The sequence below is a fragment of the Tenrec ecaudatus genome, chromosome 10 (assembly GCF_050624435.1).
Source record: "Tenrec ecaudatus isolate mTenEca1 chromosome 10, mTenEca1.hap1, whole genome shotgun sequence".
NCBI lineage: Eukaryota > Metazoa > Chordata > Mammalia > Afrosoricida > Tenrecidae > Tenrec > Tenrec ecaudatus.
In genome coordinates this window covers 6663574-6677752 of record NC_134539.1, presented here as the reverse complement: position 1 = coordinate 6677752, position 14179 = coordinate 6663574, and the positions used below count along the sequence as shown (strand labels likewise).

The following is a 14179-nucleotide window of genomic DNA, read 5'->3' as shown; positions in this document are numbered from 1 at the left end:
GTGCCAGGGGGGACCTTCCTGAGCCAATTCTTCCAAGTGCGGATCCCTGCCCAGCCGATCAAAACCGGCCATGTTATTGTGATGAGGGGAACAAGGTACTAAATACATGGTGATTCTGGGTCCCTTTCCATTGGACACCCACCAAACCAGGGGTTCCCCCAAGGTTCAATGACTGCCATTTCCACTGTCCCGGGTCAGCCACTCTCTGCTTCTTCTCCCATCCAAGTACCCCCAATCCTTAGTGTGCAAGGATGCAGGCAATTTGGAGGCAGGGTTCAGTTCACTCAGCCAGGCCTCTAGGTTAAGTCCTTCCGGGGTAGCCCCTGTGTTATGCCATGCTGCCTGCCAGGTCAGCTTCCACCATCATCATGGTGCTTAGTCTATGTTGTGGCTCCCTGGAGGGTGAGGAAAATGTTTTCATAACCCCAGGAACCCCTGGGAACATAAAGTCTGGCCCATTGTGCCCCTAGGTTCCCTGCAGTCATTGTTTAGCTTCCCTTCCCGAGGTGAGGTTGCTTCCATACTCACCAACAGAACTATCAATGTCTCTTCCAAAATGTAGATGGTCCCCTCCCCTGCTCTTTGCTTGATTTTCCAGCCAAGCTTCTCCTTCCATTCGTGTGGGAGGGGGCCACTGATTTGCCCCAGCCTTGTCTCGATGTTGTACAGCTTCCAGCGGATGGTCATCTCCCATTCCCCGCTCTTGAAGGGGTAACCATGTGGGGTACCAGCCTCCACAATTGAACGGGCCCAAGGGGCAGTTGTGTAATTGAGGGGTAAAATTAAAGAGACATCAGACAAGATAAAGCCTGCAAGTGCTCACTTTCGGGATGGCCATGACCTCAGCAGCCAGGTCTGTGCAGAGAGCGTGAGTAATATCCAATCAAGGCTTATATACACGTAGGGGACGTGCAAGCCCCTAATTACAGCTAATGACATACGTAACAGGAAGGGGTTGTACAATCGGCATAGGTGCACCAGGAGGGAGATGAGCTAGGGGCATACACGCAATAGGAAGGGAAGCACTAGAGCTCTGTATGTGACAAGATGGGCGGGCTCTAGGTTCAAGAGGGCAGTCTAACTTTGGTCCTCCCTGAGTCTCATGACCGCCAAGTGTATGGTCATTGACTATGGGTTAGCAAGAAACACCTTAGGTTTGGCATATAATATCAGGGGACAACCTGGGAAATAACCTTTCTGTTTCCCTCATGACCCCAGGCAATGTGAGGTCTCCTCTTTCAAGTTGGTTCTTGTGATGTAAGCAAAAGGGAGGTGATATGTGGTTAATGGCTGGTAAGGTAGCCTTCTTGACCTTTGTTCAGAAATTGGTTTATAAGATTTATTTAATTGGTATTTCTTCTTGTAGTAGTGGACTCATACAATACTTGTCCTTCTGTGATTGACGTACTTCACTCAGCAGAATGGTTTCCAGGTCCTTTTGTGTCATGTGGTGCTTCATGCTTTCATCACTGTTTTTAGGGATGCATACCATAGTTTCTTTATCCATTCTTCCATTGTTGGGTGTTTGGCTGCTTCGTTTCTTGCTATTGTGAACTGCGCTGCTATGAACTTGGGAGAGCAGATATCAACTCGTGTTGTGTCTCAAATTTCTTTAGGCTATATGCCTAATAGTGGTATTTTGGGTCATATGGGATTTCAATTCCCAGTTGCTTTAAGCATTGCTATATCAATTTCCATAGTGGCTGTATGTATTTTCAAGGCCACCAACAGTGTGGATGAGTTCCAATCTCTCCACATCCTCTCCAGCATTTGTTGGTTTCTTTTTTGTTTTTAATTTGGGCTAGCATGGGTGTAAAGTGGTATCTCCTGGTGGCTTTAGTTTCCATTTCCCGGATGGCTATTGATCGTGTACATTTTTTTATGTCTTTGTTAGCCATTTGTACTTAATTTTTTTGGTGAACTGTCTGTTCATATCTTTTTCCCTTTTAAGTGAGTCTCTTGATATTTTCTTATTGAGCTGTTGTAGAGTTCTGTGTATTTTGGTAAATTAGCCCTTTGTCCCATGTGTCATTAGTAAAAAAAACCTCAAACATCCCCCCACCCCCCGTGGGCTCTCGTTTCATTCTCCAGATGAAGTCTTTTGATGTGCAGAAGTGATGTAATTTCAGCATGTCCCAGTCACCGATCTTGTCTTCTGCTGTGTGTGCCTCTTTCTGTATACTGGTAGTCATGTATGCCCTGCAATAGGGCCCTTGAGTTTGCTCTAGCCTTCACCTTGATGATCCGGAGCGCTTCGGGGTTGACATTTAGGTCTTAGAACATCTCTTCACGTGCTTGTTGGCCACCTGGATGCCATCTTTAGTAAATTTCCTCCGTCTTGTGCCCATTTTTAATTGGGCTATTTGTAATTTTCTTATTAAGATGTTGCAGCTTTCAATAGGTTATTGTGATTAGCCCTTTATCTATCATTGCTAAATTCCCCAGACCAGCAACACCCCATCCCAAGCTCAGGGTTCTGTGTTTACTAAGTCTGTAAATCATTAGGGAAGCTGACTGCTTCCCCTTTCTAGCACGAAAGGCTTGGCGGGTTTGAATCACATACCTTTTAGTTAGCAGCCCAGTGCTTGACCCACGGCGCCACCAAGGCTCCCTGATATGAAGCTAGAGCCCTAGGAAGTGGATATGTAGTCATTGAGTTCTCCCATTCCCGGGACAGGAATTCTGATAATCAATTATCAATCAATCCTATACCCTGGTCTCAAGAGGTTTTTCTGCAGTGTCTTTAAGTGCATACATCTCCAATGCCAACTATTAGTAATAAATGACGCACCACACCCCATCTCCCCTCGCCCCCCTCTACCAAACCTCATTGGCCCTTCCATGTTTTCTTTCAGATTGGCTAGGGGAAGGCCCTCCCGGGCCCCCTAGCATCCTGGGCCATTTTTGAAAAGAAACGTGTTCTGTCCGGGGGTCAGGCACACAGAGCCACCAGTCACTGGGTGACACCGCGTTTCCAACTGCCCTCCCGCAAGAGAAGCCCAGACACCACTGGACAAAGCCACGGAGAGAAATGCCGGCCGGTCTCTCCTCCGTTGCCACCTCCATAGGGCTGTCTCGGACGGTGACGGATGGCCCCGGCGTTTCTCAATGGCGCGCACGTTCCATTTCCTACTGACGGGGCCACAGTTGCCCACCCAAACAGAAGGTCGTCAAATTCGACGGGCCGGGCCATCGGCAGAAATCGGAACGGTCCGGGAACTCCCAGGGCGGGAGCAAAAGGGGTGCAGAAATGGACAACATGGACAGCACGTTTAGGATGGAAACGGTCAGCATTCTGAGCTACTGAGTGGGGTCAGAGTCCATGGGAGGGGTGGGTGCACCGGGCCGGCCCAGCGGGGCAAGCCTGCGCGCGCGCGCGTTCCCAGGCCAGCACCTGCGCGCGCCGCTGCGTTCCAGGTGGAAGGTGAGCCTTTGAGCGTCCATGGCAACGCGACGCTTCCGCCTTCTGGAAGCCGAGACTCGGCGGCGGCCGAGTGAGCCCCGCGCCGGCGGGAGGGACCGGGCAGGGCGGGGGACGGATGGGGCAGCGAGGGGCGGGGGCGCTGGGGACACTGCCGGGAACCGATAGCCCCAGGGGTTGAGCGAAACAGGACGCGGCACCCGGCTCATCCCCAAAAGCGCTTTCAATCAGGTCTTTTCGCCCGCGCAGGAGGATGCCTCTGGAGGTGGTGGTGGAATTGCAGCTCCGGGCAGTAAGTGATCGACGGATATCCCCTTCCCATGGTCCCTGTCTCCCCACATAACCCTCCTCCGCCCACTCCAGCGCCCCAGACTTCTCCTACCTTTAGTCCCTAACTAGGTCTTCCCCACTGCCAAGCCTTTCGTTCAAGTTAACCTGTTACAACGCGTCCCCCCCGCCCTCCCCATAAACTTTGTTTCTTTAGCTTTATCCTGATTTTTTTCCTGTTCTTTTAAAATAATCCAGTACGATGTTGATTTCTTTTCCAGGTTTTTTTTAATCGTTAAGGTTAAAATAATACATTTTAAAATAACTAGGGAATCATTTAACTTTTAAGAAGCCCCATCACTTCCTGATAATTTCCCACTTCTGTGAACCACTCTAAGTATCTTCTAAACTTTTGCTCGTAGAAGGCTCTGGCTTAATTCCAAAACGATCAATTGATCAAGCAAGAAAATGTAAATTATCCAACAGGATGCCCTTAAGTGTGGTGCTGTGGCTTGGCCCCATCATTCCTGTTTGGAGTCAGTCTTTCCTGCCCTCAGCTTCCATTTTCCAGACCTTTCCGACTGTGCGGGAGATTGGATTCTAGGCCATGAGGAGCCTCTCTCTGTCATGAGAACAAGCATAGCGTTACCGTGTGTTCTGCCATGGGAAACTTGTCGCCACAAGAAAGCAGTCAACTCGAGTGTTTTAGAGCAGAATTGTGCTTCACCGTGTGTGCAAGGGCTGATTTTCCGGAAGCAGACACCCAGGCCTTTCTCCCAAGGTGCCTCTGGGTGGACCCAAACCTCCCACCTTTCAGTTAGCACAAACCCACATACAGTCAGCCTCCATCCAAGAGTGAAAATGCATCAGACGTGCAGCCCTGAAGGAAAGCGGATCGTTGCTCCCGGCTTGGTCTCCCTGCAAGTAGGGCCAGACTCATACCCTTGTGTGGCACTGACTCTTGGCTCTCAAATTGCTGCCACAGATCTTGGAGCACTCGAGTAGCCCTGCGCTAAACTAGGCTGCCCCCCTCAGCACAGCAGAAAGGAAGCAAGGTGTCATCCCACGTAGTTCAACACTGTTGGCTCATTTTATTTTTATTTTTCAAAGGCATCCATTCTTCAGCAGGCAGTTCACAAACATTTCCTATTCTACAGTACTCAGGATGGTCCAGCCATCATCAGGTGAATTGACCTGCGGTGGCCTAGGGGTTACCCATTGGGCTGCTTACTGCAAGGTTAGCAGTTCAAAACCGCCAACTGTTCCCTGGGAGAGAGGGGAGGCTCTCTACTTTCATACATTGTTCCAGGTATGGAAACCCACAGGGGCAGTTCTACCCTGTCTTACAGGGTTGCTGTGAGTTGGAGTTGACTGAGTTTGGTTTTGTTTTGAATGGTGGCAAACCCAGACCCAGGCAACTAAGACGAGGGGAATCTGAAAATAATCATCTCAAACCAGAGGGGAAGCCTAATTCTGAGCGCCCAGCAGCTGGGCTTGTGAACCATGCGAGAGGGAGCGTCAGTGCTTCCAGATGAACTGGCTTGAACATTGCTGTGATAAAGAGAACAGATCCTTGCATGGTTCAACCACAACCCAAACACTTGGCAAGTCATACTGGGGCTAATACTGCAGGGAAAGAGGTAGTGGGTGTTTGGGGTGTGGCCAGAATGCAAAAGGCCTTTTGTTTAGAAGCCTTGCTGTTTGTCCTCCTGCCTCTCATTCTCCCAAAGTTCACTCTTCCACTCTGTCCTGTCCCCTGCCCTCCCTGCACCCCAGCAGAGCATCAGAACCTGCTTATCACAGTCATTCACCAATTCCACCAGCACTTCTGTAGGACAAAGTCCACGATCCTGTTTACAAGCCTCCCAAACTCCCTAACGCGTGGCCATTGAGTTGAATTCAACTTAGCGACCCTTGTAAGACAGGACCGAACTGCCCCTGTGGGTTTGGAGACTAGCTCTTGGAAGGTAGCTGTGCTCACCATAATACCACTGATGTGAGACTGTAACTCTTGACAGGAGTAGAAAGCTTTGTCTTTCTCCTGAGGTTTTTGAACCGCAGATCACGTGGTTAGCAGCCTAATGCATGACCCACCTGCCACCTGGGCTTCCTGGGTCTAAACAAGTACCATATTTTCACACAAATAACTCGCGCAAGATTTGGTTTAGGCAAACAATGAAATCCCATTAGTTTGCTATGTGCTATGTGCACTATATGCACATACATATCATGTGCTTTGACAGGTGACAGGTGAAAAATATGGTAATCTCAAAACCAGTCCTATAGGTGATTCTAAGTTTCTTTTTTTAAAGATAGAGCAGCACTCGTTGCCTTCCGTGCTCAAGGAACAATAGCAGCACCCATCTTGCGTTTGGCCATCCTGTCTTTGGTCTTGTGATTCTGGGAGGCACTAAAGATTATGGTCCCTGCAGATGGGACTTTAGGAACTGGTAGAGCAGCAGGCTCCTCCCGAAGAATTTCAAGTTAAATACTGTACACAAATGTGCTGAATTCAGGGAAACAGAATTCCATGGGAAGAAACTAGCATCCTGGGCCATTCATGTAAATATGAGAAAACTTATACTCTTGCATTAAACAGACAAACCTCCAGAAAACTAGTTGTTGTCCAGTCGACTCTGACTTGTGGCACCCCCATGTGGGTCACAGTAGAACTGTGCTCCAGGTGGTTTCTGATGGCCAATTTTTTTTACCCAGAAGTAAACCACCAGGCCTTTCTTCTGAGGCTCCTCTGGGTGAATTCAAACCTCTAGCCTCACAGCACTGAGTGTTAAGAACCCATACACTCTCATTACCCCTAAATCCAAACAAGAAAAAAACAGACTCAACTACAACAAAAAAACCAACCACCACAAAAAATGTGTTGTCAAGGGAGAACTGTGTTCCCAAGCGTTTTCAATGGCTGATATTTAGGAAGTTGCTCATTCAATGTCCCCGGCTGAGAAGCATTGCTATTTGTTTCGTAGAAGGCCCATCCCTGCTGTACAGGTTCATTGGCCATAATTATGGGGTCAGCCTTCTGCCAAACTCTCAACTCTTTTAACTTCCCAACCCTTAGCTTCTCTGCTTGTCATATCTGCTTCCTGCTGTGCACAGGTCTAAGCATGGGGACTCGTGCCCTCCTCCTTTCCTCCGGGCACCTAACATGAGCTTACTTCTTCTCCAGCCTCACTTGTCCGCTGAGTGACAAAACATTGCATTAGAGAGTTGTGCAAATATCTAGCTATGTAAAGCTCCTTTGGGGGTTAGAGGGGAAGGAGAGGAAGACAAGGATTATTCCCTTTGTTCTCAGCACCCAATCAGCAAAGATGGAAAATCAGATTATAACTGCGAGAAACAAACGAACCCCTTACCAAGAAAATTAGGATTAAGAACAACTCTCCAAATCTGGCAACAGACCTTCAAGGAATAATCTAGAAAAACCTATGTCTGAAGCTCTTAAGATACTGTTTTAGGCTGAGCGTGAAGGGTAATTCAAGACTCAGCTACGTGTCTGTTTACTGGATGAAGATCGTGTTACTTTTTCGAAGTTCACTTGTTAAAAGGGACCTGTTTTATCTATGGACTTATTAGGGAACACCTATTTTACTACTGTCAACTTAAAGAAACAACAGGAAAACAATGACAGAATCACCCCAGCCTGGTTTCTCACCACCACCACCCCCCCAGTTGTCCTGGAGACAGTTGTTGAATACATACGATAGAATTTTTTTTCCTTTCCCTAATATAGCTGTGATTAATAATGGCCACCCACGCTCCAGCCTAGCCAAACACACCACATCCCCGCAAGTCCCAAAGGCAAAGAACAATTCTAACAGGGTCAAGAGGAATGGCTGGGGCTTCTGCCGGCATGGCACTGACTGGCGTGGGAACCCTCGGGTCTCCCGCCGCAGTCCACGCGCTGCCATCACTGTGGGCCCCACAGCGCAAAGAGGACGGGCGCGTTGTGGGGCGAGAGCCAGCAGTAGTCCACGATGCTGTACTGCAGGTAGCCCAGGAGAAAGCCGAAAGCCACGTCGGTGACATTGTGGCGCCCCAGCAACACCCTGGAGAGGCCCACGACGAAGGCCCACAGGACCGCCAGCACCCTCAGTGGAATGGCCAGCACCAGGTGGTTCAGGATGAAGCGCGACACCAAGGCGGCCCTCGTGGCGTGGCCCGAGGGGAAGGAGTACTTGTCCACCGACAGGGTGAAGAACATGTCCATCTGGTTGTGCGCCGGGCGGCGCCTGCGGACCAGTCCTTTGATGACCGACACGAGCAGCAAGTCCAGCAGCAGGGTGAAGAGCAGGTTCATGAGCACCTCGCGGCCGGCCCAGCTGTCGCTGCGGGCCAGGCAGTAGACGGTGCCCAGCAGCCAAGGGATGCCGTGGCCCGAGACCTCCAGCAGCAGCATCAGGGGCCGCACGCTGCCCCAGGCCGAGCCCTCGGCGGCGCAGACGCCCAGCTTCTTGGACAGCCACAGGTCGATGGCCAGCAGGGAGCGCAGGGCGATGCCCAGGAAGGACGGGTTCAAGTCCATGCGGGCCTCGTCCGGCGCCGGGCCCGGGGGCGGCGGCGCGGGGCCCGGCCCGGCCAGCGGGAAGGAGCCGCGGCGATGCACCGGGCTCTCGGAGGCGCGGAGCCGCGCGCAGGTGGGGTCCGCGCCGGGCGCGCGGCTGCCGAGCAGGGACTGGAACTCGAACCGGCCGCCGCCGTGCGCCGGGGTCCCCGGGCTGCTGCCGCTGCCGCTGCCGCTGCCACAGCCGGCGGCCGGGCCGCCCAGCCCGCGGCCCTCGGCGCTCCTCCTCGGGCTCGGCATCGCTGCGCCGCGGCCGCGCGGCGGGCTCTAGAACGGCCTCCTAGCCCGGCCGCCGCTTCCGCTTCCGCACGGCCGGCTCGGAGGCGCGGGGAGGCACCGCCGGCGCGGCACCTGCGGAGACGGGGCGGGGCCGGCTCGGGGGGCGGGGCCTGTGTCGGCTCGGGGGCGGGGCCTGTGTCGGCGCTGGGGGCGGAGGCGGGGCCGGTGTCGGCGCTGGGGGCGGGCGGAGGCGGGGCCTGCGTCGGCGCTGGGGGCGGGGGCGGCGCGATGGTTTCCAAACTGCGCGTGATCGATCTCCTCGGGAGCTGCCCTTCGAGAGGCTGCTGGGCGTTGACCTGCAAACCTCTGTTAAGGTCGGCGGTTCAGACCCAGTAGCCCACCGCTGGGAGGAAGACCGGGCTGTTGGCAGTTCGAAAGCTTCAGCCACTGCCTGACAGAAAGAAGAGGCTTTCAGTTCCCCTAAAGAGTTCTCGTCTCTGAAGGCCACAGGGGCAGTGCTGCCCGCCCTGTAGAATCGCTGGCAATGGGCATTGACGCGATGGCAGAGGATTTGCGCCTGTGAAGATGTCCCCGAAAAAGCACTGCCGTCCAGTCGATTCTGATCCAAGTCTTAGAGGCCCTACAGGGCGAGGTAGAAGTGTCTCTGGGTTTGCGAGATTGTAACTCCTTATGGGTGTGGAGAGGCTTGTCTTCCACGTGAAGAACGGCCGCTGATGGTTTCAAACTGCTGACCTCGTGGTTAGCAGCCCAACGGGTAACCACTGTGGCACCCGTGAAGATTGGCCACCTCAGAAACCTTGGGGGGGGGGCACTGGGAAACCCACAGGGGCAGTCCTACCCTGCCCTGTAGGAGCGGAATGTTTCTCAATGTGCCCTGTTGTGCATTTTGCAGTACAGTACTCTAAATTCCCGGGCCCCTATCAGGCTCGGGAGCACTTATGGAGAGCCTTGACTTTCTAATTTTTGTAACTCTGTTGTTTTTCCTTTTTGTGGAGAAACCCCCACATGTATTGTGGTGAAAATAGACACACTGAATGCTTGCCACACTGCCCCGTCACCCTCACAGTTTTTAGTTACACTGACTACATTTTTCACATGGCGACACCTTCTTGTCAACCCTTCTCCCAAAATGTCCCACTCCTCCAAACATCAACAGGAACCTTGTTTAAGCTCACCTTGGCTGCTCGCCGAGAGGTCAGTGGTTTGAACCCATTGACCGATTGCAAGAGAAAGACGTGGCCAATCCACTTCCATACAGGTTGACACCCGTGGAAGCACGATGGGACAGCTCTGCGCTGCCCTTCAGGGTCCCGATGCGTTAGAATAGACTGGGTGGTAAGAGGGTGGCATTTGATGTTAAAACATTTCCAGGGACTCCTCCAAAGAAAAGCTCCCTCTCCCTTCTGTCCCACCCTTCAAAAAAATTCACTGCTGCCAAGTCAATTGCAACTCGAGAGCGTCTGCCTCTGTGAGTTTCGAGACTAACTCTACCGGAGTAGAAAGCCTCATCTTTCCCATGGAAAAGCAGGTGGTGTCTTTGAACTGCTCGACTTGTGGTTAACAGCTCAACAGGTAACCCACTCTGCCACCAGAGCATCCCATCTCTAGTCATGGGAATAAGTGTGGGTTGCTTACAACATGGGTTTTTTTGCAACCACAGCATGGCCTTCTAAAGTAATTTTATTGTTCAGAGCATAGTTCCTCCTTGTCCAGCCTTTCCTGTCGTTAACCTCTTGTGACAAGAGTCAAACTCATATGGATCAATTATTAGGAACCATATTCCATGGTTGACAGAAGGGCTCACTGGGTATGGAATGGTCTTCTGTGTTTGGCAAATGCATAGTGCAGAGTGTGCTTGACAATCAGGCCAAACATCAAACTTACTGCTATCAAGTCAATGCACAACCCACAGTGACCCTATAGGACAGGGTAGAACTGCCCCCTGTGAGTTTCTGAGACTGTAACTCTTTACAGGAGTAGGAAGCCTCATCTCTCTCTGTTGGTGGTTTCGAACTGCTGACCTTGCAGTTAGCAGCCCAACAGGAAACCACTACACCACCAGGGCTTCTGAGTGTGATGAGAAGGGTCATCTAAAAGAGTTTTGCTGCCCTAAAGACTCCCTGGCCTCTACCTACCCATACCCCTTCCCCCATCGCCTCAGTCCTTAACAACCTTTGAGTATTCACTGTTTCCATAGCTTTGCCCTCCAGATGATTGTAGGAGGCTCTTATGCCATGTTGGGCTAACCACTGCTAATTGTTAGCTAAAACACCGAATATTGAGTTTAATGATAAATCCAAAACAACCAAGCAGTTCCTTGAGAGAAAGACAGGGCCTCCACTCTTGTTAACAGGTACCGTCTTGGAAACTCACAGGGGCAGCTTTGTGCTATATCTGTGCTATAGGGTTGACTCGATGGCAGTGAGTCAGGTGTGGAACTGATTGTGTGGTTGGAATCAGGGGAGCTTAGGGTGGAGATGGCTTCACATTGGCTTCCTCGTGTAGCAAGACACATCTAGGTCTTCCTCTTTTATTTTTCTAAGGTGTCTTGCCCTGGGGTGTTCCTGCCAAACAAGCAAGATGTGTACCTGGGAGTCTACTTCCTGAACCAGTACCTGGAGACGGACTGCTTCCCACCTCTGTTCCCTGTGGTGATTCATCAGACCATGCGATTTGAAAAGGTGGGTGTGCTATTCTAAGGAGGTCCGGCCGCCTGAAGACTGCCTGCCTCCAGAGATCTTGGGGCCAATAGAATGCTCATTTCGTTAGCCTCTGCCGTCCAGCCCTGGTTTTGAGTAGGGCTTCTAACTCTGAGATTAGCAGTTTGAAACCACCAGCTGCTCCACAGAGGAGAGAGAGAGGAGGCTTTCTACTCTCGCAAAGACTCATCGTCTCGTAACCTGCAGGGGCAATTCTCCCCTGGCTTAGAGGGTCACTATGGGTCAGAGTTGATGAGGTGGCAGTGAGGCTGAGTTTTTGAGCCATCAAGTCGAATCTGACTCATAGCAACCCTGGAGTGGGGGGACGGGGCAGAGCTGCTCGGTGGGTTTCTGAGACTAACTCTTGACTGGAGCAGAAAGCCTCATCTTTGTCCCGAGGAGTGGCTGGTGGTTTTGAATTGCTGACCCCCTAGGCCACCAGGGCTCCCAATCTTGTTTTATTACATATATATATATTCCCTTCAAAGCACTTTTTAAAAGCACTGTGTAGAAACTCAGGTTGCCTGTTGGGTTACGCCATTTAGGATCGCAGGCCTGAGCCAAGTGTTGTCAGCCTAGAGCTAACCTCCTGGGCTGGGCCTGGACTATTTTTGGAATTCCCCTGGCCTTCTCGAACTGGAGCAGAGAGCATATCTTAATGTTCCTGCAGGTGCTGGAGGCAGCTGCATGGCCTTGATAGGAGACTTTATCAATATGTCAGCCGACCTGCCAAACAAACCTTCTAGACCCTGGGGGGGGGGGGTCTCTTACCAAATGAGTGCTTAGACTCGGGACACTTGCCAGGATGGCAAGACTTTGTTTTACATACTTTGGACATGTTGTCAGAAGAGACTAGACCCTAGCGAGTGACACCATTCTTGGTAAAGGACAAGGACAACGAAAAAAGGAAGGACCTTTAACAGACGGATGGACACAGGGGCTGCATCCACAGGCTCTGGCATAGGAGCAAATGTGAGGAGGGCACAGGACCACGCATTGTTTTCTTCTCTCGTGCACGGGGTCCCTCTGGGTCAGAGTTGACTCGATGGCACCTAACAACCACAGCCCCATAAAGTGGAAATCCTGTCACAGGATCCGAAGGCTGCCAGATGTACCAACTGCCCTCCTCTGGGCCAGGCCTGGTTGCCTGAGCTACAGGCTCAAGGGTAGATTGCATTTCAGTGATGCAGATCTTTGAGGCTATGGTCATCCTCTAGCCACATTGTTCATGGCTGTGCCACCGATGAATGCCCCTTTGAGGTGTTGCTTTGGGCGTGGAAGATGGGATCAAATTCCCCCTTGATAATTCTAATGATCCCCTCCCGCAGTACCCCCGTGGTGGTTCTTTTGGGGCAGAACGTGGCTTGGGGAGGCTCCAGGGCAGAGCACATTCCTTTTACAGATCTGGGAAATGATACCCAGGGAGTGAGCTGTTGTCATGCCTACACGAGCCGCAGCCTCTTAGGTAAATAAAGAGGGTAACCCCGCCGGCCTGCTACACTGGCACATAGCACTGCAGTGGAAGGGAACGGACTGTTCCCCTTGAGACGTTGGTAGTGGCGAGAACGCCTGGTGAACGGCTGCAGTCTTCCTGCCAGAGTTCTTTTTAGTTTCATCAGTTTTGAATCTGCTTCTACTCCCAGTGTCATGGAGCCGATGCCAACTCATCGTGACCTTTAATAGAGTTTCTGAAACTGTAGGAGGAGGCCTGGTGATGATGTGCCTACGGGTTGGGCTGCTGACCACAAGGTTAGCAGTTTGAACCCTGCAGCCACTTCTCTGGAGAAAAATGAAGCGTTCTGCTCCTCTAGAGAGTTACCGCCTCGGAAACCCACCCGGCCAGGTCTACCCTGTGCTATCGGGCTGAATGAGTCGGAATTGATTCAATGGCAGTGTGTGAGAGGCCGCAGATCTTGAAGGGAGCAGATAGGTAGGTTCGTCGTCTGCCCAGGGAGCAGCTGGATCATTTGAACCACTAGGCCAGCGCTTACCTGATGCCACCACCAGGGCTCCTAGTTTCTAGAGACGATGTCAAACATTGAACAAATAAACGTCCGGTGACGCAGAACCCTGAAAACATAGAATGCTACAACCGTGACCAACCTTGGGGGTCATCTCGTCTTCCTCCTTGACTTGTAGAAGCGAGGAAACATCAGGCTCGGGGGCCCCATCTGCCAGGGTGGCCACAGTGTCCATTTGAGATGCTGAACCATTGCCATCAAGTTGGCCCCATACTCAGGTTTTGTGAGACTGTAACCTTCCGGGAGCAGGCGGCCTCAGCTTCCTCCCTTGGAGCAGCCGGTGAGTTTGAGCAGCTGACCTGGCAGTTAGCACAGCAGTGCACAGCCCACAGAGCTGCCGGGGCAAACATGACAAGCCCGCTGCTGTTTGGTCACTTCCAGCACACAGGGAAGCTGCTCCTTTGGCTTTCCAGGGCTGCAAATTTCTATGGAAGTAAAACGCTTCCTGTTTCTTCTGAGGAGTGGCTGGTGGATTTGAACAGGAACCCCACTGCGCCACCAGGGCACCCCACCACGGGAGGTGACACACTAGTGTCAGAAACAAAGAAACAGGAGTAGCGGAATCTACCACCTGATAGAAAACTTCATCAGCGGACCTTGCCGCCAACATGGTAACTTTTTAACTTCCCACCTGTGATAGGTGCTCCTGTTGAATCCTAAAAATACGATCTGGGGGACTTTTCCATGGATGAATTATTCAGAAGAATAAAATGTATAGTTTCTATGTGTACCCATGGGTAAAATATTTAAACTGCATCGCCCCATTTTTCTCTGTAGGTTTTCGAAAAAGCAGTCGATCCTGGCGCTGTGGCAGACATTTTAGAAGGTAGAGACCCCCTAATTGAATTCATGAGCTGATAGACGATCTCAGCGGGACTCTAAATTCTAGACCAGCTGCTAGTGTTGTGATAAGTACTATTAGAATTATTCAAGGTCCCGTGGAGGTCATTTA

At 51.6% G+C, this 14179-nt stretch overlaps 2 protein-coding genes across 2 annotated transcripts in view; one reads left to right on the top strand and one right to left on the bottom strand.

The window, feature by feature from the left end:
- Positions 1 to 3674: 3674 nt before the first annotated feature.
- SPATA6L (spermatogenesis associated 6 like) overlaps positions 3675 to 14179 on the top strand; it is a 36307-nt gene continuing 25802 nt past the window's right edge. The window contains exons 1-3 of the mRNA XM_075558857.1: positions 3675 to 3713; positions 11051 to 11188; positions 14005 to 14053. Of these exons, the coding sequence (XP_075414972.1) occupies positions 3675 to 3713; positions 11051 to 11188; positions 14005 to 14053 (226 nt within the window). The remainder of the gene's footprint in view (positions 3714 to 11050; positions 11189 to 14004; positions 14054 to 14179) is intronic.
- On the bottom strand, positions 7203 to 8589 carry PLPP6 (phospholipid phosphatase 6). Its single transcript, XM_075559881.1, has one exon. It carries the CDS (start codon positions 8505 to 8507, stop codon positions 7614 to 7616), a length of 894 nt encoding a protein of 297 aa, XP_075415996.1. The 5' UTR covers positions 8508 to 8589; the 3' UTR covers positions 7203 to 7613.

What these genes read in the sequence shown, in the direction of transcription:
- PLPP6 (XM_075559881.1), bottom strand. Translation starts at nt 8,507, where the DNA reads ATGCCGAGCCCGAGGAGGAGCGCCGAGGGCCGCGGGCTGGGCGGCCCG.